Raw genomic sequence first — 23,715 nt, forward strand, 5'->3', positions numbered from 1 at the left:
TGTTGGGTGGAAACCTTATGTCCAAAACTGTTACTTTTCAGGATAAAAAAAAAGGCCATGAATTAATTAAAAAACACACAAAGTTAAAACATGAGAGGTTTCTGCCCAACAGCATGGATACGTTACCTGCTGTCTCTCTTCCTCTGGCAGGTTAGCAGCACCCAGCAGGCTGATCTTGTGTATCAGCTTCTTGGCTTGGAGGTCAGTCAGGGTTTGAAGGAAGGCTCGAGGAAACACAGTCTTGGCCTTCTTTCCCCAGGCCTCGACGTAGGCCTGTTCCTCCATGGAGGCCTCCACCTGCACAAAGACAATAATGTCCAAAACCTTTACTTTTCAGGAAATTGAACTAATATCCTGGCTTCCATCCACTGTAGTTATGTAGTCTTTTCATTGGTTAAATGTTTACACAACCCACAGACACACATGACCACTTTCAGTCAGAACAGCGATACCGATAATACAGCTGATCTACAAGCTTGAGCATGTCTGTATAATCAATTAGGTCTTGTATTTCTATGTATTGTTACTTGTTCTAGTTTCCATGGTTCTACTGTATGTTGTCTTTCCCAGCTGTGTCTGTATCTAATGTGTAATCAGTCCTCATGTGTACGTATATTTAGTCTAGTTCCCCAGTCAGTCCTTGTCGAGTCACTGTTTGGTCTTTGGTGTCAGTTCATGTTTGTTTTAGTATGTATTACTGGGAGGAGACCCCGGGGCAGACCAAGGCGCAGTTGGAGGAAATACATCGACTCACTGGCCTTGGAATGTCTCGGAATCCCCCAGGAGGAAGTCACTAATGTTGCTCTGGAGAGGGAAGTCTGGAGCTCTCTGGTGGAGCTGTTGCCCCTGCGACCCGACTATGGATAAGCGGTTGAAGATGGATGGATGGATAGATGTATTATCTGTTTCTGTTCACCTATTGTATTATTCAAAAAAATTGCACATAAAGTGCACAAAGAACCGCACACCGTCTGCACTTGCAATATGAACCCTTTTATTAGGCAATGTTTCAGTTCATCTGCTGAACAGTAGGTATACAGCCACACAGCTGCAGCCTTAAAGAATCCAATCACAATTGCCCTCGTTGATAGGGTTGAGACCCAACAGGTGAGCTCATTTGACATAGACTATGAGGACAAGATCACTTACATATCCTATCAGGTGTGATAAGACTTTGTTGCCTATTGTTCACCTATATTAAAACACCCAACCATGGGTTTGATCGTCACCTGCCTGGCTGTCCTGCTTTTGTGTTCTCACCAGAACATGACATATTGCTAGACACACTCAGGCTGAGTCAGCTTTCGGGAGGAAGCTGGGCATATATTTCTGGATTGGGCTGAATAGTGGTGAGCTATTAGTCAAAAAGGGAAGCTCCCGACCGTGTGCATGTTTGCAATCAGAAGGAAGTAAGGAACCGGTTCAGGCAAGCACGCTGCTGACTGCTCTGAACTCTGTAGGCACATATCTGTGACCCTAAAGCTATCTCTGCATCTCTGGTGGATCTCTGTTGTTGTACCCACCTGGAGTTGAGAGTTGAAGTCCGTCAAATTGGTGTTATAATTCCATGAGGCCAAGCTGGAGTGGTAGCAGACCTGCTCATAAGTGCTGTTGTAGTCATCTAGGAACCTGGCAACGTCCGCCGCGGTGTTGGTGTAACATCCAGGAAGCCAGTTGGCTGGCAGAGCCTGGCACAGTGCCAGGACTGGCAACAGGAGCACAGCTGACCACACAAACCTGACCATTCTAATACTCATAAGCATGATGCCCAACTATCTGCAGAAACTCCTGACCGCATGCATGTGTTGTGGCAAACCAGGGGAAACACCCAGGCCTATTTCCCACAGAAGGAGGCTGGGGGAGGTGATAGAGGGAGTATATCACCCTGTACAGGTATTGCAGCCAATGGGAGCCTGGACAGCATGGACGCACCTGCAGCCAGTAAGGCAATCACCAGAAGCTTTTAAATAGCCGACGCCTTGACCCCCCCGTAGATTGTGTGCTATGAGGATTTTAAATAATCACAACTGCACTTTCTGCACTTCGAACACCATAGGTACATTCTTTCATATGGTGTGGGAGTGTCCGAGTGTCCTCACATTTTGGAATTTGGTTGGTAAATGGTAAATGGTGCATTTATATAGCGCCTTTATCCAAGGCGCTTTACAATTTTCAATTCAATGGGCTTTATTGGCATGAGAATTGAGAAAACATACGTTTACATTGCCAAAGCAGAAAGAACAATACAACAATACAGCAATACAATCAAAACAAAAATTATGTACATTTGACGGTCAGAATCTTCAATAGATCAAATTCTATGTACCAAGGTCACTCGATGCAGGTATAGTGCAGGAATATACACAATAGATAGCTTTACATAGATTGTGCATTACATTCACCCATTCATACACCGATTGCGGCGGAAGCCATGCAAGGTACCAACCAGCACATCGGGAGCAATTTGGGGTTCAGTGTCTTGCCCAAGGACACTTCGACATGTAGACAGGAGGAGCCAGGATTCGAACCGCCGACCCATGGATCATTGGACGACCTGCTCTACCTCCTGAGCCACAGTCGCCCCCGGTTGCTGCTAATCTTTCAATTATTCTACAAATTAACATTACACCCTCCCCATCTCTATTCATATTAAACGATGTATCCCAATTGCCATTAAATAATACCCGTATTCGTGTCTTCTTTGCTGGCGTAACGGCCGCAAAGAAGATGGTTGCTTCGCACTGGAAACCACCTCATACATTGACGTTTCGCCAATGGGCTTTGACCTTTCTAGATATCATCTATATGGAATTGTCAACAGCAAGATTGCACGGAGAGAAAGAAGAAAACATTGATATTTGGTCTGGTATTGCAGATTTGGTTAAGGACATGATTTTGTCATTATTATTTATTTCTTTTTTCCCCATTGCACAGTGGTAGGAGTCCTGACATCTTCTGGCATCTTTGGTCCCGGGGGAAGGGGTGGGTGGGATTGTTTGTTGTTTGTTTTTGTGTTCCTTTCTTTTGCTGTTATATGTGTTACTTTTTATGTGTTTTGTTTTCTTAATTCATTCATGGTGTTAACATTTTTGTCTTAAATAAAAAACATTTGATAACTAAAAAAATAAATAGCCGACACCCAAGCTGTCTGGGGAGTCAGTTTGGACTAATGGAGGAGTGAGGAAGCAGGAATCACTGCTAGTCGTATGAGGGAGATCTCACAAGCCGACTGAACTCCACAAGGGAGAGCCTATAGCACTCTCCCCCAACTGAATAAAGTAGTCACTAGCTCTCTCTCTGCTCTGCCCACAGGACTGCATGTGAATAGAAGCCCAAGCCCCTGACAGGAGGAACCCTATGTTGATGTTTTGCCCCGTTTTCCCCTTTCCTGAACAATTTAATAAAAGACAATTTAAGTTTATGTTGAATCTGACTCTGAGCCTCTTATTTTATTGTGAATCTGTGCCTATTCTCCCCTGGGTTGCCACAGTGTTTGCAATCAGAAGGAACGCATGCAAGCGCTCCTCTTAACTAAACACCTCATCACACCGCTCTGAGCAGGCAAACTTCAATTCACAACAGCATAGGATGAGATGCATCTCAAGGGGCTATAGTTATACCATGTCCATAATACATTCTGACCAATACCGTTTCCCGCCCCTTATAAGAGTGTGACTTAGGTCACATAGGCAATTTTTGGCCTAACTCAATGGTTTTGTGTTCAATACTTTTGTGTGAATATTTCCTGCTCTGGAATGATTATTGAAAGAAAATTAAACAAAACCTACTGGGTGATAACACGGGAATATATTGGTTAAAATATGGATGAATATTTAACAGAATTTTTGTTTTGTTTTGTGTCGTTGAATATGCTAATTAATTCTCTGTTGACAAGGTTTGCTCATAGGGGGTCACCAAGCTTTACACCTATAGGGGAGCTGTGGTTAAAAAGCATGTTAGCAATAGTTCCAGGAAGTGATGTAATGAGCTATCAGGAACAGCTATAAAACTACAGGAAGTGAGGCATACCATTTCAGGTATCAAAAACAAAAAGTGTTTTTGTTGGTGGTTTGTTAAAGGGACTCTTTTAAGGCCAATACTAAACCAGAATAAGAACTTGTTAAACCACTCATGAGTACTGTGACTGCTGGAGAACTTTGTGTAGTGGAAGAAAGGAAGTTTGGTCTAACATGTCTGACAGTGCAGCGCTGAACAAATTTGGACGAAGGATCCTGCTGTGGCCTCGTGACTTGAAGGTTGGGTGAGGAATATCATTTTTTCCCCCTTTTTGAGCAATGCATTGACTTTTTATTTGCTGACTTTATGGATACTTGATTTTGGAAAACAGAAGCTGTACAAGTTTTTGATTACCGGTATTTTTGGGAATACTTTTTTGATACATTAGTCATTGGAGACATTTAAAGGAATTTGCGTTGCGGGACTTTAAAACGATCTGAGTTTGAACATTTACATTTCTATTCTTGAAATCTATTTATTGTTCAATTGAATTATTATTATTTTGTTTGAGTTTAAATCAGATTAAAAGAAAAACAGTTTTGTGTTTTACTTTTGGTCTGCAATACAGTTTGGTTACAGTATTAAAAAAATACTGATGCAGGTACAGGACTAGCCGCAATTTGCAACTCTAGATTTTTTTATAATGGGGTGAATCTATATTGCAATACCCTCCATTGACACTCATCTTTTTTGGTTTGCGATCTGCTTCTCTTAAACAACGTTAAACTCACCAACATTGCAGCTGTAGTACAAACTTGAATTATCCTCTTTCAATCTGCCGAGCTTGTTTTTCATAAAAATCCACCGTAGAGATGTTATGAGCTACTTTCTGTCAAGACATCCTCTGCAAGTGTTGCAGTTTGGAAGCACTCGTTTTTATTAACGGGTCGCACTTCTGCCACCTGCATTATGTGCAAATTCGAAACGGGTGGAACGCAGGGCCGTTCAGTGACTTACGACGAGTGCTTCCAAACTCCAGCAGCTCGGCAGATTGAAAGAGGATAATTCAAGCTTGTACTACAGCTGCAATGTTGGTGAGTTTAACGTCGTTTAAGACAAGCAGATCGCAAACCAAAAAAGATGAGTGGGGAGTAAAAAGAGTTTCAAATTGCGGCTAGTACAGGACCTTTATTTCTTGTAGTTATTTAATATAAATCATACAATTGCTATAAAATTGCTATGGTTCTTATTGTTATAGACTGACACAAACTCAAAGCAACAGTGTGTGCTTTTGGCCCAGTCTCCGGTCTCACACTGCCACCTAGTTACTAATGTTGAGATTAATTTACACAAGCGACAAACCAGAGCCATCTGCCCATTCAGAGCATATCCTGTACAAACTTTGTTGATTGTACCATATTAGATAATGCTTGTAAAATGCTATTGAAATGAATATGGGTGGCGGTGGCTCGGGGAGTTAGAGTGGCTGGATGGAAACCACAAGGTTGCCAGTTCGAACACGGGCTCCCCCATAATTAGTGTCGAAGTGTCCTTGAGCAAGACACTGAACCCCTAATTGCTCCTGATGTGCTGGCTAGTGCCTTGCATGGTTTCTGCCGCCATAAATGGCCAACTAGTGCGCAAGCAGAGCGCGCAAGTACTTTCGACCGCTGTAAACTGTGAAATCTCTGTGAAGGAACGTTTGAAATGTCTAATTATAGTAAAACATATCGTCATTACGTCACCATCGAGAACCGAGAGGCGCAGTACCCCCCACGGCCACAATGGGGGGGGGGGGGCAAATATCTCACGGGTAAGGGCTAGTGCAAATAAAACAGCAAATTGTGCCTGATTTGCTGGGACCAGATTACATACATGACCATATTTCTTACGTCATCATTGAGAGCTAGTCATACATATACTATGTAATTTGTAAGTTGATTAGCGGTATACTGTGGTTACTTTGCGCCAAAAACCGTCCCAGCCAACCCGCCACTTTTGATGCGTATGCAAATAAAACAGCAAATTGTGCCTGATTTGCTGGGACCAGATTACATACATGACCATATTTCTTACGTCATCATTGAGAGCTAGTCATACATATACTATATATATGTAATTTGTAAGTTGATTAGCAGTATACTGTGGTTACTTTGCGCCAAAAACCGTCCCGGCACTTTTGATGCGTATATGCAAATAAAACAGCAAATTGTGCCTGATTTGCTGGGACCAGATTACATACATGTATACACAGGAACATTACCTTTAACACTAGGAAGTCTGAGCAGCCGTTCTGACCGAATTTGAGATTTCAATGTTTATTTTCTCAGCCCATGGAGTCCAGAGAAAGTTCCCCTTGCATGACTTTGTCTAAATATTCGATTGAAATCATCTCTGTTTTTTTCCCCATTTGAAACGTTTTGTAAATATGATTTTAGGCATATATCTCTTACTCAGTCTGACTATATCGGCCCATTCGACCGCTCTCCCCCTTTATCCCTCCACCCCCGCACCACTCGTTCACACCTCTGGAGCTGGAGACGTCATTGTTGCCTACACGCACTCACTTTTATTTTTTATTTTCTTCCCTCTCTTATGAATACATTATTATACACCCAATGAAAATGTACACTTCACGGATTATATATTTGGAATTAGGACAATCGGTAGAAAATTGGCCGAGAATAGCACAATAGCACATTAATTGTTGCCTAAATGTATACGCACTTTTCTGAAAATGGTTAATCTGCAAGCTGCCCCATTTCCTTTTCAACTTGATATGTTTCGTAGAGAGGGCATACACAAGCCAGAATTCCGTGGTTTACATGAGCAAAAAATAAGCGAGTTATGTAAAGAGGGGTGGAGGGAAAAAGGCGATTATTTGGCACAATCAATCAAATATATATTAATTACATCGCGTAGCCTATAATGTTTCCCCCTCTATATAATAGAGGGGGACAATATATAACTCTAATGTCGTATTTCGTCATGTATGTGAACTATATGCTGCTTGTAATACTGTTGGTCAAAGTAACTAGTAGTTGGACAGGCTAAATATAATAGTAGGCTATAAGCCCGTTTTCAGCTAAATGCTTTTTGTTCTCTTTTCTCCAGGCTCATATACCCGCATCGAGATGAGCTAGCTCTGCGACAGCCGTGCTGTTTTCAATTAAATTACTTGCAGTATAATATTAATAAATACTACATCCTATATATATTGTTTGTCTGTCTAATCATTCAAATGTTTTTCTGCATGCATATTGCATAGTTTATGTAAGCCTGAATTAAAGTCTGATTACGGAGGCTTTTTCCCCGTCTCACAAACAACGAAGCCTATAAATATTGTCTGAGAAGTTGAGAATTGGTGTCATGCACATATATATGCACCACACATTCCTGCTGTTGTCACCACGCGGTAAATAATGAATACTTTGTGTTAATTCAACCATGTTTATTTTTTCTTATTGTTCACAATATCAGAAAGCATGAAAGAAAGCAAATATAAAGCGGAATAAAATCAGGGAAAACACAAATCCTACGCATTAGTTTCTGTTGCTATACTTAGAGACACTTGACACATGTCATTGTAAATGTTCCCGTACATGTACCACATTGGCCATGTATTGCGTAAATCCACATCTTGCCTTGGATGGGAAGAGTTGCTCATCGACCGTGATGTTTCCTCCAGGCACATAGCAAGATATGCAGTTATCTGTGAACTGATTCCAAATGTCCGTTATTGCAGCAAACTTGTCTGTTTCTTTGCGTGCTTCTCTGGTGTCCTTGTCGTCAAATCGCAGGTATCGCATTATGGATTTGAAACGGTCACGAGACATTGTTTCTCTCACCGTCTCATTCCCCCATGCCCCTTTCGCCCACAGTTGATTCAATGGATAACCAGATGTCGACATCGCACGAATGAAAAACACGCTGATGAATGCTTTCAGTTCAGTAACAGACAGATCCCATTCTTGATTCTGTCCATCACTGCGGGCAAACTTCACTGTGCAGTCTTTGACGTTTTCCAACATGTCGGGGTCAAACATACACAAAAAACTGCTCAACTCGTCGTGGATTCTGACTTTGGCAAAAGCAGTAGGACCTGGCCTGGCATTTCCCCTCACTGTATATGTATCTTTATTCTTTTCCCTTTTTGCTTCCTATATGATGAATTCCTGTTCTACTGGCTGGTAGCCTATGTCTTGTATAGGGCCTTGTATATCTGTTTATTTTAAGCATGCCGCCGCATTCTGTCAGAGCAGAGACATATTTATTTAAAATAATCCTGTCTCGCACGGCACAGCGGCACGCCATCACTATATATACAAATGACAGGGAGAAGGTGTAATGGTTATTACAACGCAAAAATATATACATAATAGGCTTTGATGTAAAGACATTTTAAATGATTATTGATTATTAGAAAAGGAAAATAAATCACCTGCTGCGGTACTGGCCCTTTCCAAGGTATGGAAATCCATTCAGGAAGTATTTGCTGTCCAGGTCGGCAGCAATCCAGAACTTAATTCCAACAGCATGCAGGATGCATAATTCTCAACTTCTCAATATTTGCCTATATTTTACAGAACATAACTTAACATTAAATGCAGTCTATTAGTATTGACTATGCATAGTATATAACTTATAACGTAAGCCTAAAACGAATCTATAAACGAAAAATAAAATAAAGAAAGAAAACCTGCACTCTCAATGGGCACTATTTGGTCACATTCGATCATAAAAACATTTAGGCCTACATGGGACAAGCTATATATATATATATATTTCCCTATTTGTCTATTGGTATGTCTCTAAATGTTTTGATGAATTGAACAATGTGGACCCTGTTGTAAACAAGTGTAATGCTTCATTGGGTTAATATAGTATGTTTTTGAACGAATATTTGGGCCTAAGCAGTTTTTTGTGTGTGTGTGTGTGACCAGTGTTAGTCGACTCGGAATTGCAGCCATCCGTAGGTGCCCTTTGTGTCAGTGTGCGCCTGCCCAACCCCCCCAACCCCTGATGTGTGGCACCTATACGGATGGCTGCAATTCGAAGTGGCCTCTGTAAAACCTGAATCCCCCCCCCCCACCCCATTTCCCGAGTCGACGAGCAACACTGGTCACACACACACACAAAAAACTGCTTAGGCCCAAATATTCGTTCAAAAACATACTATATTAACCCAATGAAGCATTACACTTGTTTACAACAGGGTCCACATTGTTCAATTCATCAAAACATTTAGAGACATACCAATAGACAAATAGGGAAATATATATATATATATATATATATATATATATATATATAGCTTGTCCCATGTAGGCCTAAATGTAGGCCCCCCCCCCCACCCCATTTCCCCTCACTGTATATGTATCTTTTCCCTTTTTGCTTCCTATATGATGAATTCCTGTTCTGTTATAGCGCATCATTATATCAAAACCAGGCCTATACTGAATGTATTACTTTTGTTTAAATCAACTGAACTAGACCAATAAAATAGTAGGCTAGTATTTATGTTTTTCGTTAATAATAATACATGCTGAGGGAATGTGCTCCGTTCATTGGCTCTATATATAGGCCGTGCGAGACAGGATTATTTTAAATAAATATGTCTCTGCTCTGACAGAATGCGGCGGCATGCTTAAAATAAAAAGATATACAAGGCCCTATACAAGACATAGGCTACCAGCCAGTAGAACAGGAATTCATATAGGAAGCAAAAAGGGAAAAGAATAAAGATACATATACAGTGAGGGGAAATGCCAGGCCAGGTCCTACTGCTTTTGCCAAAGTCAGAATCCACGACGAGTTGAGCAGTTTTTTGTGTATGTTTGACCCCGACATGTTGGAAAACGTCAAAGACTGCACAGTGAAGTTTGCCCGCAGTGATGGACAGAATCAAGAATGGGATCTGTCTGTTACTGAACTGAAAGCATTCATCAGCGTGTTTTTCATTCGTGCGATGTCGACATCTGGTTATCCATTGAATCAACTGTGGGCGAAAGGGGCATGGGGGAATGAGACGGTGAGAGAAACAATGTCTCGTGACCGTTTCAAATCCATAATGCGATACCTGCGATTTGACGACAAGGACACCAGAGAAGCACGCAAAGAAACAGACAAGTTTGCTGCAATAACGGACATTTGGAATCAGTTCACAGATAACTGCATATCTTGCTATGTGCCTGGAGGAAACATCACGGTCGATGAGCAACTCTTCCCATCCAAGGCAAGATGTGGATTTACGCAATACATGGCCAATGTGGTACATGTACGGGAACATTTACAATGACATGTGTCAAGTGTCTCTAAGTATAGCAACAGAAACTAATGCGTAGGATTTGTGTTTTCCCTGATTTTATTCCGCTTTATATTTGCTTTCTTTCATGCTTTCTGATATTGTGAACAATAAGAAAAAATAAACATGGTTGAATTAACACAAAGTATTCATTATTTACCGCGTGGTGACAACAGCAGGAATGTGTGGTGCATATATATGTGCATGACACCAATTCTCAACTTCTCAGACAATATTTATAGGCTTCGTTGTTTGTGAGACGGGGAAAAAGCCTCCGTAATCAGACTTTAATTCAGGCTTACATAAACTATGCAATATGCATGCAGAAAAACATTTGAATGATTAGACAGACAAACAATATATATAGGATGTAGTATTTATTAATATTATACTGCAAGTAATTTAATTGAAAACAGCACGGCTGTCGCAGAGCTAGCTCATCTCGATGCGGGTATATGAGCCTGGAGAAAAGAGAACAAAAAGCATTTAGCTGAAAACGGGCTTATAGCCTACTATTATATTTAGCCTGTCCAACTACTAGTTACTTTGACCAACAGTATTACAAGCAGCATATAGTTCACATACATGACGAAATACGACATTAGAGTTATATATTGTCCCCCTCTATTATATAGAGGGGGAAACATTATAGGCTACGCGATGTAATTAATATATATTTGATTGATTGTGCCAAATAATCGCCTTTTTCCCTCCACCCCTCTTTACATAACTCGCTTATTTTTTGCTCATGTAAACCACGGAATTCTGGCTTGTGTATGCCCTCTCTACGAAACATATCAAGTTGAAAAGGAAATGGGGCAGCTTGCAGATTAACCATTTTCAGAAAAGTGCGTATACATTTAGGCAACAATTAATGTGCTATTGTGCTATTCTCGGCCAATTTTCTACCGATTGTCCTAATTCCAAATATATAATCCGTGAAGTGTACATTTTCATTGGGTGTATAATAATGTATTCATAAGAGAGGGAAGAAAATAAAAAATAAAAGTGAGTGCGTGTAGGCAACAATGACGTCTCCAGCTCCAGAGGTGTGAACGAGTGGTGCGGGGGTGGGGGGGATAAAGGGGGAGAGCGGTCGAATGGGCCGATATAGTCAGACTGAGTAGGAGTGATTTTTTTTCAGCCTTGCTAGTGTTAATCCTCCCAACACTAAAATATATCGTCATTACGTCACAATCGAAGACCAATTACACTCTGGCATTGGGTCCTTTAATCCATATATTTCTTACGTCATCATTGAGAGCTAGTTATACATATACACGCCATGTACTCTGGTCCCAGCAAATCAGGCACAATTTGCTATTTTATTTTACAAATTACATATATATAGTATATGTATGACTAGCTCTCAATGATGATGTAAGAAATATGGTCATGTATGTAATCTGGTCCCAGCAAATCAGGCACAATTTGCTGTTTTATTTGCATACGCATCAAAAGTGGCGGGTTGGCTGCAGGACGGTGCATACGGACCGGGCGAAACTATTACTTGCAGGCTCTGCTTGCGCAAGTAATGAAGAAAACGCACGAGGGCTCCAATGTGACAGATGCTTTTATTATGGTGTAATATACATCACTGAGGATATGTCCCAGGTGCATCCATGCGATGTTTTTTTTGTTATTGTTATTCTTGATTGATTGATTGAAATATTTATTAACAGTTTGTAGAATTTACAGTACATTTTAAGCACAAACTCAATACAAAGACTGTCAACTGTGAGTGGACGACCCAATTAAGCATTACACTTGTTTACAACAGGGTCCACATTGTTCAATTCATCAAAACATTTAAAGACATACAAACTTCTACTTATAGTGACTCATAGTAATAGACTATATGTGACAACCAGGCATAGTCTGGTGACCACCGGAGAGACGGGTGACAGCCGGAATGTAGACGGCACCCGGGTGAGCAGTATGGGTTAGCGCCGCAGCCTGTGTCCTCTGTGAGGATGAAGCCCAAAAAACCCTCGGTGAGGCCTTTAGGAGGGCCATTATAATCCTGGCAGAGTAGTTCCGGAGCAACGGATTGTGTAGTAGCCTTGCCGAGCCATGAGGCCCATAGGGCAGGAGGCTATCTCCTGTTTCTGTAGCGTGAGGCAGCTTGATGTACAAGTACACCCCCTGGACATGACGCTAGTATGTCGCAGGGACCCCCAATCCAACCCTTGATGCTGAGTGTCAAGCAGGGAGGCACTGGGTCCCATTTTAGAGTCTTTGGTATTGAACCCCGACCTCCCAGTCTCAGGGCGGACACTCTAACCACAAGGCCACTGAGCTGGTAACGGATTGTGTGGCCCTGGTTTTTCCCTAATGGGACTGACCGAGAGTAGCTACTAGGTTCAGGTTTATTTGTCATGTGTATAGATACAGAGTATAAATACAATGAGAATTATTTTGCTCAGAGCACTCTCAGTCTTACATACATAGGACATAAACAAAAAGCAGAAAAAAAGTGCAAGTGAAGTGACAAAACAGTGCAATACAGTTAAAAGGTCAGCTGTTCAGCAGCCTGACTGCCTGGGGGTAGAAACTGAGACGGGTGGTGCGAGATTTGATGCTCTGGTAGCGTTTTTTGGAAGGGAGTGGTTTGAACAGGGTATTTGCGGGATGGCTGGTGTCTTTCATGATGTTGTGGGCTTTTTTCATACAACGAGTGGTGTAGATGTTGTGGAGTCCTCTGCAACCTGTTGCAGTCCTGAGCGGTCATGTTACCGTACCACACTGTGATACAGCCAGTTAAGACACTTTCAATTATACAGCGATAAAAGTTCACTAGTCCTTTTGTACTGTAATTTTTAAGGCGCCTCAGAAAGTACAGTCGCTGCTGCGCCTTCTTGAGGATATACTCGGTGTTGAGTGACCATGTGAATGTGTCTGTGATGTGTATGAGTGACCATGTGAATGTGTCTGTGATGTGTATGCCCAAGAATTTAAAGTTATCAACTATGTCGACAGATGACCCTTTGATGGAAATGGGGGTGTGGATACCTTTGGACTTCCTAAAGTCTACAATGATTTATTTGGTCTTATTTGTGTTAAGTGAGAGGTTGTTGTTATCGCACCATAGAGTTAGATCTTCTATCTCCCTCCTATAGGCCCTCTCATCACCGTCCATTCCATTAAGATTTAACATATATACATATATACAAGTATACTATTCGTATACTTGTACATACATATATCATTCAGTAGGCAGAGATCTCAGTAGGCAAAGGCTCAAAATAGGGACACATTGAAAACTATATGCAAGTTACATTTATAAAATAAAAATATGAGGAAGAGTTCAACATAAACATTTAATATTATACTGTAATAATCACAGCTTCCTGTTACAGTACCCAGCTTGTTCATTGCCATTTTACTTGTCTAGCATGTAAAAAAATTATTTTTCATTTATGCCTCATTCCTTTAATATCCTGCAAAGTTAGAATAGTTACCCAAATAATAAAAGGTGGAGAGAATTACGAATAATTATTCATATGAACTTTTATTCAAAATGTATGATTGACTACACAGTATGTGTGGCAGTTTATGCATTTGAGCACAACTTATTACAAACATGAATGAAGAGATGTTTTTAAAATCAGCTTTTCACATAGCCCTCCGGGACGGGTGGCACCCAGTTGATGTCTGGCCACCCCAAGGTTTCATTCTGGTTCTGCTGTTGGAGCCATTCGATGATGGGATCAAAGTATCTCATCAGAGCCCCGGCATCCATCTTGTTGGTTCCCAGAGCTGACTGGAGAACTTCAGTCCAGGGTTTGGAAGAACCAGACTTCAGCACCGTCCTGGAAATATTGAAATGATCACTCTCAAACTAATAGTTAATCGCATATAAATACAAATAAATCGATATTCCAGTTTGGTTGGTCAGTCGACTGTGTTATGGCTTGATTTGGATCAAATGAACTATAACGCTATTTATGAGTATCGTTACCATGCCTATGCTCGGACACAGAATTCACGCATGCCTAACCTGACTTGTTCTCCAAGATTGGGAACACACTTTTCTATATTATATATTATGTTAAAATATAATTATAATCATAACATTTTGACAATTCTTTAGGGGCCCTCTTGAAACATAGTCATGGCCCGCCACCAGGTTGGAAATGACTGTTCTATGATGTTTGTGAAATACTTTATAACTCTATAACTTACTGTAAGATGGCTCCTGCCTCTCTGGAACGGTAGATGTCACATGTGTGCAGGGGACCGACGTGATTGGCTGCCTGGCACAGTTTCTCATGGATTTGGAACTGCAGGATTTGGCTGACAAAATAACTGCAGGGGAGACAGACAGCCGATCGAGTCATCTCAAATATGTTTACTTTAGTTTTCATTTACTGTTTTTATTTATTTTTAATAATTGTTTTGGAGAAGAATGAGGAGGAGGACGACTCTGAAGGAGACTAAAGAATCAAAACAAAGTATTAAAAATAAATGAAAACATTAAATGAAAAACCACGTATTAGGAGGGCAGTACCAGTCACCAGAAAAAAGGTTGGGTGTTTTCGATGAATCTATCGTGGTTAAAATGGAGGTTGAAGTTACAATGGGTTTGTATAGGAAGGGGGCGGGGCAGCTAAAATGAATATCAAATATCTAAATACTGAATCGAGCAACTTAAAAACTGTGTGAGGTGTTCACATAAGCCTGAGTAGACGAGCAAATGACCGAAAGTTTTTTTGAAAGTGAAATCCCTTTAATGGAATCCTTTCCTTAGCCCATTTTGGGGCGGGAACCCCTTTTGGTGTTTTAAACATTATGTTATAATTTACAAGCTCATAGGTAAGCTTGTAGGTCTGCTATTTTTGAAAAATCGTGAGAATATTTATTTCATGAACAGCTCTCAGCGGGTAAATGGGGCTGGTCAAGGTCTCAGGTTCCAACTCCGATATTTTTGTTTTTCCCTCCTGGACCCCCCTGGGGTTTAAGAGGTTTTTTTAAACCCCTTTTGGGTGGGGTGAAATAATAACCTACCTAGGTTATGACTTTGCCTTTTGAAGCCTAGTACACAAGTTATTTATTTGAATAAAGACTGTAGTTTACTTTATATATGCGCCCTTGGTCTGTGCTCTGCATTTGAGTTCACCCATGCAGGGCCTGCAGCTGTGGGTCTGTCCGAACATTTCCTGTAGTCTCTAACCCAGGGACTCAGGTTTACACTTTAGTTTAACAGTTATTGTCTCCACCAGCCGAAGGCATGGGGAGAGTATGTTTTGCACTCCGTCCGTCCGTGTGTCCGTGTGTCCGTCCGTCCGTGACCAGCTAATCTCAGCCACCGTTAACCCGGTCGACGCCAAATTTTGCACACACACTCCCTGGATGCCAACCATGAACCTCTGCCCCAAACTTTCCAGAACGGCCTGTTATAGCGCCACCAGGAGGCCGCTTTGTGCAAAACAAGTTTTTTCACAGTACACCTACAGATTTTGTCCAAACATCACGCAAATTGGTACACAGTCTCTCTAGAGCCATTCAACGAAACGGGTCTTTCAGATTTCTCAGACTCCATCCTGATTGGTTAAGATTGGCTTCCAAAGTTCACAGGAGTGCTCAGTTTCAAACAAAATGCTGCAAATCATGAACACATCGCGTGATTTCCGTGAAATTGTGCACGCACATTTCCACTAGGCCGAGGACGAAATGCCACATGAACAATTTCAACTCAGCCTCAAGGTGGCGCTATAACTGGCCGAAAAGTGTTTTTACCTCTAACTGCACGGATCTGTGGATAACCTGGTGGAGACCTGTGCCCAGAAGGGCACTTTTTCTAGTTTATGCTATATTATTCTCAACTAATGGTTTTCTATGGACCTTTATTAATAGCACAAGATTGGTTATAGCACTTTTAAAATAGGGATGACATTAATTAAGTAACAAAGATGTGCATTGGCAGAAGAACAGCTTTTCCCTGATTTTGTTTTGTACCGCTGTCCCCAAAAAAAAAAAAAAAGATTGATCAATTTGTCTTGTAAACTATTCTGCAGTGGTGGCGGACAGAGGTGGATGCTACAGTATGTATGGCTTGTTTCAAAGAATGTTATATGCTATTGTATTTTGTTACCTGATGTACGGGTAGTTTGAAGGAATGTGGAATTTTGCTCCAGGATCAAAGTGCTCCTCTGTGCGCTTGATGGGTGGGCAGATTCCTTGGTACTTTGTCCTTTAAAAGGAATAAGAGAATGACATCAGTGTGGATTTTATGATTATTTCTGTCCATATGGGACAATACAGTTTGTGTGGTGATTTATTTTGAAGTTAACATAATCGTTGCTGTCGGGCAGATACCTCTTCTCTCCATATTCTAACATTTTGTGTTTTTTCGTAAATCAATGCCCTGGCCTACTTTGATCATGATCACACAAAAGTATTAAAAGTAGCAGATCCGCAAGCTTGGAGATTGTTGTACTTTTGAATTTGAAACATATGAGGTTTCCACCCCGACAGAGACGGTATACATCCTAGATTCAGGAACACCTTTATTGACAAATCAGCTTTTCACAGAGAATGTGACGTGGTAGATTGCCGACATATATGAAAGTTCTTACTATCTAACTATTGTTAGTTCTTTAACTAACAAGAACTAGGCAGTCAAAGGCTGATGGCCATTCGGAACGATGCCCGCGGGGACCGCATGCCCCTCCTGTTTTGCAGCAACACCGTTGTACCTGTTGTATAGCCTACTATATAGTACAGTAGGGCCTACCCACTATCACAGTACTATCACATTACATTAAATCCTACCTGAGGTGCCACCATTCAGAGTTGTAGCGCTCTGGGGGTGTGTGTCCGCTGAACACGCTCCATCTCCATTGGTCGACGAGGTAGCCAAACGGGAGGAAAGATATTTTGTCTAGAGCCATCTTCAACAGGTAGTTGATGTCACTCTCTGTGCAGAAAAACAATGCCGTTTAGACTTCCTATATGCATCAATGGTTAATGTTGAGTGCATTTCTTTGCTTGGTTTTCAATTTATTTGATTTATTATCATATTGGGCATGCGTTCTTCTCAACGGGCGTTGTCCTATTTGTTTAATGGATGAAGCAGGAATTAACATAAACTAGATAAAGGCCAATCGGCACAGGTCTCCACCAGGATTCTTCCTCAGCCTAGTGGGAATATGCGTGCACAGTTTCATCGCAATCGGACGCTGCGTTGAGGAGTTGTGGCGATTTGTACAAAGCGGGCTACTCCTGAAAACTGTAGGAGGCAATCGTGGCCAATCAGGATGGAATATGAGAAATCAATCAAACCTGTCTTGATCACATGACTATGGAGATCATGTGTACCGATTTGCGTGAAATTTGGATAAAATGTGAAGGAGTAATAATAGAAAATGTGTTTTACATATGTCGGCCTCCTGGTGGCGCTATAAAGAGCAGATGTGAAAAATTCCAGGCAAAGGTTTTTCCTTGGCCTCTAGGGAGTTGGCATACAAAGTTATCCACAGATCCGTGCAGTTAGAGGTAAAAACACTTTTGGGCCAGTTATAGCGCCACCTTGAGGCTGAGTTGAAATTGTTCATGTGGCATTTCGTCCTCGGCCTAGTGGGAATGTGGGTGCACAATTTCACGGAAATCACGCGATGTGTTCATGATTTGCAGCATTTTGTTTGAAACTGAGCACTCCTGTGAATTTTGGAAGCCAATCTTAACCAATCAGGATGGAGTCTGAGAAATCTGAAAGACCGGTTTGGTTGAATGGCTCTAGAGAGACTGTGTACCAATTTGCGTGATGTTTGGACAAAATCTGTAGGTGTACTGTGCAAAAACTTGTTTTGCACAAAGCGGCCTCCTGGTGGCGCTATAACAGGCCGTTCTGGAAAGTTTGGGGCAGAGGTTCATGGTTGGCATCCAGGGAGTGTGTGTGCAAAATTTGGCATCGACCGGGTTAACGGTGGCCGAGATTAGCTGCTCACGGACGGACGGACACACGGACACACGGACGGATGGACGGACGGAGTGCAAAACATACTCTCCCCCATGCCTTCGGCTGGTGGAGACAATAACAGTATTAATGTAGTAATGATACCAGTATCAGTGGTGTCAGAATCCAGCAGCCCAATGGTATGCAGATGTTTAGGTGTGATGACGGACAGAGCTATTACGTCCCCTATCGCCTCATGGAAGCCAGGGTTGGCTCCGTTACGGAAGCCTACAGGCAGGTTCTTGTAGTGCAGGTAGTATTCAACATGTCCCATCTCATGATGCACAGTGTACAGATGATGCATGGTCACCTCGGTACACTGCTTGATCCTACACACAAAAACAAGCATAACCAGTGGTGGACAAAGTGCTGAACCCCAGTACTACAAACGTATAGATACTCAAAGTCAAATGTGACTAAACTATAAAGTGAAAGTGTGCTCAGATCAACGTTGAACTTAATGTATAGTTAATGTACTCCACCTCTTGGCTTTTAAAATATAGCCTACTCAAGTATTCAAAAGTACAAATTACAATGTATACATTTATTTTACATTTATAGCAGATATCTACAAGCTTTGCTTGTACTGTAGATCTGCTTGTGAGCTTTTAGGTCTGGTAGATAAAAAACTGCATGTTGGATAACATAACTACGATATTTTAACTATTTTTTCGTAAATGAACACCCATTTGGTAAAATTTGGTAAAAAAGGTCATGTCTCACCTACAGGATATGTGAGATGACGTTTAACCTGATGGCCAAGATTGGTGCTAACCTGAAGTCTTTGCGGTTGGAGAAGTCCCAGGCGGAGGCGTGACACTCCACCTGTCGTCCGTCGGTGGGTTTCTCCAGCATGGACTCCTTCCAGAACTCTGGAGGCATCTCCTTGAGACCCAACGAGGTGTAGAACTCCTCCGCAACACGGAACATGTGTGTGGCATTATAGTTCTGATGGAGTAACACAGAACATGTGTGTGGCATTATAGTTCTGATGGGAGTAATCTTCCAGTCTGTTGCCTCGGCACAAATACAATCCATGGTCTCTTACCTTTTTGACCATGGCCTCAGTCACATCCATGGTCTCTTACCTTTTTGACCATGGCCTCAGTCACATCCATGGTCTCTTACCTTTTTGACCATGGCCTCAGTCACATCTATGCAGGTCTCTTACCTTTTTGACCATGGCCTCAGTCACATCTATATGGGCTTTGCCAGGATAGGGGACCATCAGGTCATAGATATTGCTCCACTCCTGCGCCCACATGTTCCCTAAAGGAAGAGTGAGGAGAGACATGTTTGCGTTAAATTGTCAGCAGTTTTAATAAGTTTCCTTACATGCCTAATTTGAAGTCATATGGATCAGCTCCATGCTGTGCATACCCAACAGATGGGCAGGGATGGGTCCTTTAAGGTTGATGTATTTGGGCCCATAGTGATTGTAGAGTTTGCGGCGGACATATGCATGCAGGTTCTGGTAGAGGGGCTCTATGGTCTTGTAGATCTTCTCCAAGTCCTCCTTAAAGGTGTTCGTCTCATACTTAGATCTCCAGTAATCACCCGCATCTTCAAAACCTTTGACAAGATAAAATGGTAACATGTATGACTTTCTCTTTGTATTGATTCCCGCTGCAGAAACAATTAAAATGGAAGGAATGAAATAAAAACATGTGCTGTCAGATTTTACCTATCGTAAAGATATCGGAAAATGCATGAATAAAACCTTTCATATGGAAAGTTGTAGGTCACCCATTCTTGAGATAAGGGACAAAACTTTTTTCAAACTAGATTTTTTTATTTTTTTAAGATGCATTCAAATCAAATAGATGTCTTTGTAGACACAGGTCTCAACTACCAATCTTGAGAAGGAACAGGTTTTTCGCATAACATTTCTTTCTAAAATGGGACATTTATGCACTTAATACCTGAATCATGTCAACTCCGTCAGACACACTAAAATCCCTTTTAATTGAATTTGATAATTTCAACAATAATATAAAGTCCTCAGTTATCTTATAATGGCTTTCAGTAATCAAGTTAAGTAATACAATTCTTTTAATATTGTTTTGTTCCAATATCACACTATTATGAAATATCCAATTTCTCAAATCCGTCATTTCAACCATTATTTTCAATATTATAACATGAAAACCATGTAAAAAAAAAAAGAAAAATCATCATTACGTATCATTTCAGTTGGTGTTTCAATACATAAGCACAAAAGATTTAACATCGAATTGAGTTGACGAACATCTGACGGAGTTGACAAGTTTAACTGATTTAGGTTCTAGACTGCACCTAGGGTCTTGATTCTGGTGACTAATCCCACATTTTCAAGGATGAGGAATACAGTGGTACTATTTATTTTGGCCCTGTGACCATGGCAGCCATTTTGCCTTATATAGGTTGTTGTTGGTACCCCAACTTTCAGCAGCTGTCAAAAGTTCCCCTAGGGTGGATAAAGCAATGTGGGATATGTTAGTAGACACCCTTCCAAACACATTCGTGAAAAAAATTCTTGATAAGGAATTTATTACCAGATTGTATTAATATCCCCTGACTAACTCATCTTCTAGACCACCTAGACCCGACTTCACCAACAGAGACCCATTGACACCTAAACAACAAGTTTGGACAGCCCCACCAATTAGTGTTACGGAAAATAGCAAGTGTCTACCCTAGGCCCAGAGGGAGACACAGAACTTAGATGCGGCTCACATGTTGCACGACTCCTCAACAAGCTGCCACCAGAGATGAGAGCTGAATTCTGCCGCACAATGCTCTGCGGCCCAGGAGCAACCAACCCCATGTTGGAGTTCTCTGAGTGGTTGAAGCACGAGTCCTAGCCATATAGCCTGTGCAAAGGCAAACACCTTGAAGACCTGCTTGAGGTGAACAGTGAGCAGTGAACAGTGAGCGAAAGACTGAAGACAGAAGATCTGCCTTCAGGACTATCAGGCAGGATGTGCAGACACTGAAGGCATCAGTGTGGTGGGTGTGTCCCCAGCATGTCAACCAAAGCAATGTTACCAAATCAAAGGAGCCTTCACCTCAAGTCACCTGGGGCTGGGTGAGCAATCGTATCCTGTATCTAGCCTCACAACTAAATACAGACACTTGGCCAGACTGCCGTTTGAAAGGGTCAAACCCTTCATCCTGATTGGGGAAGACCACCCCACCTAATCACACCAACCGAACAAGTGAGGTTGGGGCCTCCAGGTGGGCCAGCAGCCATCTGCACAAGACTGGGCTGGACCCTGCAGGAAAGCAATCTCCAGCCAAGACAATGTAAGTTGACTATAACAGAGCCCCAGAACACAGAGCTCATGAGAAGGATGGCGAAACACTAGCAGGAGGCCACCAAGATACAACGCCACACTGCAGTGGCCATTGAAGTCAAACTGTGCGTCTGTACCTGAAAGGGACAAGTCAAAGGCCAGAAAGCCCACCTCCTTTTAATGTCCTGTCAGTAGCAACTCAACCTGCACCTGAAATAAGCCCTGACCCCTCCCAGAGAAAGTTCATCCTTGAAAATGTAATGATTAGTCACCAGAATCAAGATCCTTGGTGGTCTAAAACTTGGTTATTGGTAAAATCACAGCAGGTTGGTGGTCATTTTGAAAAACAATGGCTGCCATGGTCACAGGACAAATCTAAATAGTACCACTGTATTCCTCATCTTTTAAAATGTATTATTAGTCGCCAGAATCAAGATCCTAGGTGGTCTAAAACTTGAGTTATTGTAAAATAACAGCAGGTGGCGGCCATTTTGAAAAACAATGGCTGCCATGGTCACAGGACAAATCTAAATAGTACCAATGTATCCCACATCCTTGAAAATGTATGATTAGTCACCAGAATCAAGATCCTAGATGGTGTAGAACTTGAGTTAATGTAAAATAACAGCAGGTGGCGGCCATTTTGAAAAATGGCTGCCCTATAGCCAAAAATGTTCATTAAGGCATGCTCTAACTGTGTGCCAAATTAGAATACGTCCCATTATTCAAAAACTATAATTTTATTGTTTTAGGAACACTTTTGTCAACTCCGTCAGATACATGTCAACTCCGTCGGACACAAAACCTGACGGAGTTGACGTCTGACGGAGTTGACAAAATGTCATTTGTTTTCATCTTAACCCTCTGTAGTACAATGTAGCCATTTTGTTTTTGCTTCTTTTGTTAGCTAAACCTAACCCTAAACTAAAATAATAAACATTATTTTGGAATTCTTAACAAAGATCATAATAATGTCCTGACGGACATGTAGGTTCACACTCTATAACATACGACGAATTAGACCGTTCCTCACCCAGGAATCAGCCCAGCTCCTAATCCAGACAACAGTCTTGTCAAAACTCGACTATTGTAACTCCCTCCTTACTGGCCTACCAGCATGTGCACTTAAGCCTCTCCAGCTGATCCAAAATGCAGCAGCTCGCTTGGTCTTCAACCAGCCAAAATTCTCACATGTCTCCCCCCTGCTCCGCTCCCTCCACTGGCTCCCGGTCGCTGCCCGCACAGAATACAAAACTCTGATGCTGGCATTCAAAGCAACCAAAGGTATGGCTCCCCCATATCTTACAAGTATGATTGAACCCTACAAACCCTCCCGCGCACTCAGATCAGCCAACGCAGGGAAACTGGAAGTACCCTCACTAAAAACGCCGGGACAACGCTCCACACGTCCCAAACTCTTCTCCCTTCTGGCTCCAAAACTGTGGAATGCACTTCCCATTGCAGTCAGAACTGCAGCATCACTCCCAATCTTCCGCCGTAGCCTGAAAACCCACCTTTTCAGACTCCATCATGGCCCATAGCACTTACCCTAACCCCTTAGATAGAATTTCTGTTGGCTTAGATAGCATTTGACTTAGACTTATAGCATGTTATGTAGACAGCACTATAATTGTATTGTATATAGTCATAGCACGCCATAGTACATATGTATAGCATAGTAGTGAATATGTATAGTTTATTATGTATAGTGTATGTATAGTTTCATCATATAGATATTCCACTGTTACCTTCTTAGCTTACGCATGTTTCATGATAAATGCTTTTATGTGATGTATTCCCATGCTTTTGTTCTTGCCTAAATGTAAGTCGCTCTGGATTAAGAGCGTCTGCTAAATGCCTAAATTGTAAATTGTAAATTGACATGTAAAAGCTGTGACCTCATTGATATCAACATTGTTTGTTTAAAATATCAAACAAATGAATGCTTGTCAGACCAGGTGCTCCACTGTTGCAACAAATATAAACGGGACTTGGAAAAGGAGTCTTCAGGCTAAATCTGTCGACAATATTTTCTGATTAATTTAAGACTTTTAAAAAACCTGACGGAGTTGACGGGAGACGTGGGACACACATTTGATATGAGATATCTAATGGAAAATATAAATTAAAATTAACTGTGTATATTGTTTGCTATGTTGTTGACAATCTACTTTAATTTAGTATGTATATTTATGTGATTGTGACAGTATTAGACACTTTTT

The 23,715-nt window shown here is 41.5% G+C and overlaps 1 protein-coding gene across 1 annotated transcript in view; it reads right to left on the reverse strand.

Annotated features, from left to right (window-relative positions):
* The window catches only part of LOC310862140 (angiotensin-converting enzyme-like), a gene marked incomplete at both ends in the record, with an annotated part of 48,374 nt that overhangs the window by 22,025 nt on the left and 2,634 nt on the right, over positions 1–23,715 (reverse strand). The window contains 10 exons of the mRNA XM_083769875.1: positions 127–297; positions 1,524–1,688; positions 13,881–14,073; positions 14,447–14,569; positions 16,356–16,454; positions 17,036–17,180; positions 18,324–18,547; positions 18,994–19,166; positions 19,390–19,487; positions 19,599–19,790. Of these exons, the coding sequence (XP_083626001.1) occupies positions 127–297; positions 1,524–1,688; positions 13,881–14,073; positions 14,447–14,569; positions 16,356–16,454; positions 17,036–17,180; positions 18,324–18,547; positions 18,994–19,166; positions 19,390–19,487; positions 19,599–19,790 (1,583 nt within the window). The remainder of the gene's footprint in view (positions 1–126; positions 298–1,523; positions 1,689–13,880; positions 14,074–14,446; positions 14,570–16,355; positions 16,455–17,035; positions 17,181–18,323; positions 18,548–18,993; positions 19,167–19,389; positions 19,488–19,598; positions 19,791–23,715) is intronic.

The sequence above is a fragment of the Protomyctophum parallelum genome (genome assembly GCF_964188405.1).
Source record: "Protomyctophum parallelum genome assembly, chromosome: 7".
Taxonomy (NCBI): domain Eukaryota; kingdom Metazoa; phylum Chordata; class Actinopteri; order Myctophiformes; family Myctophidae; genus Protomyctophum; species Protomyctophum parallelum.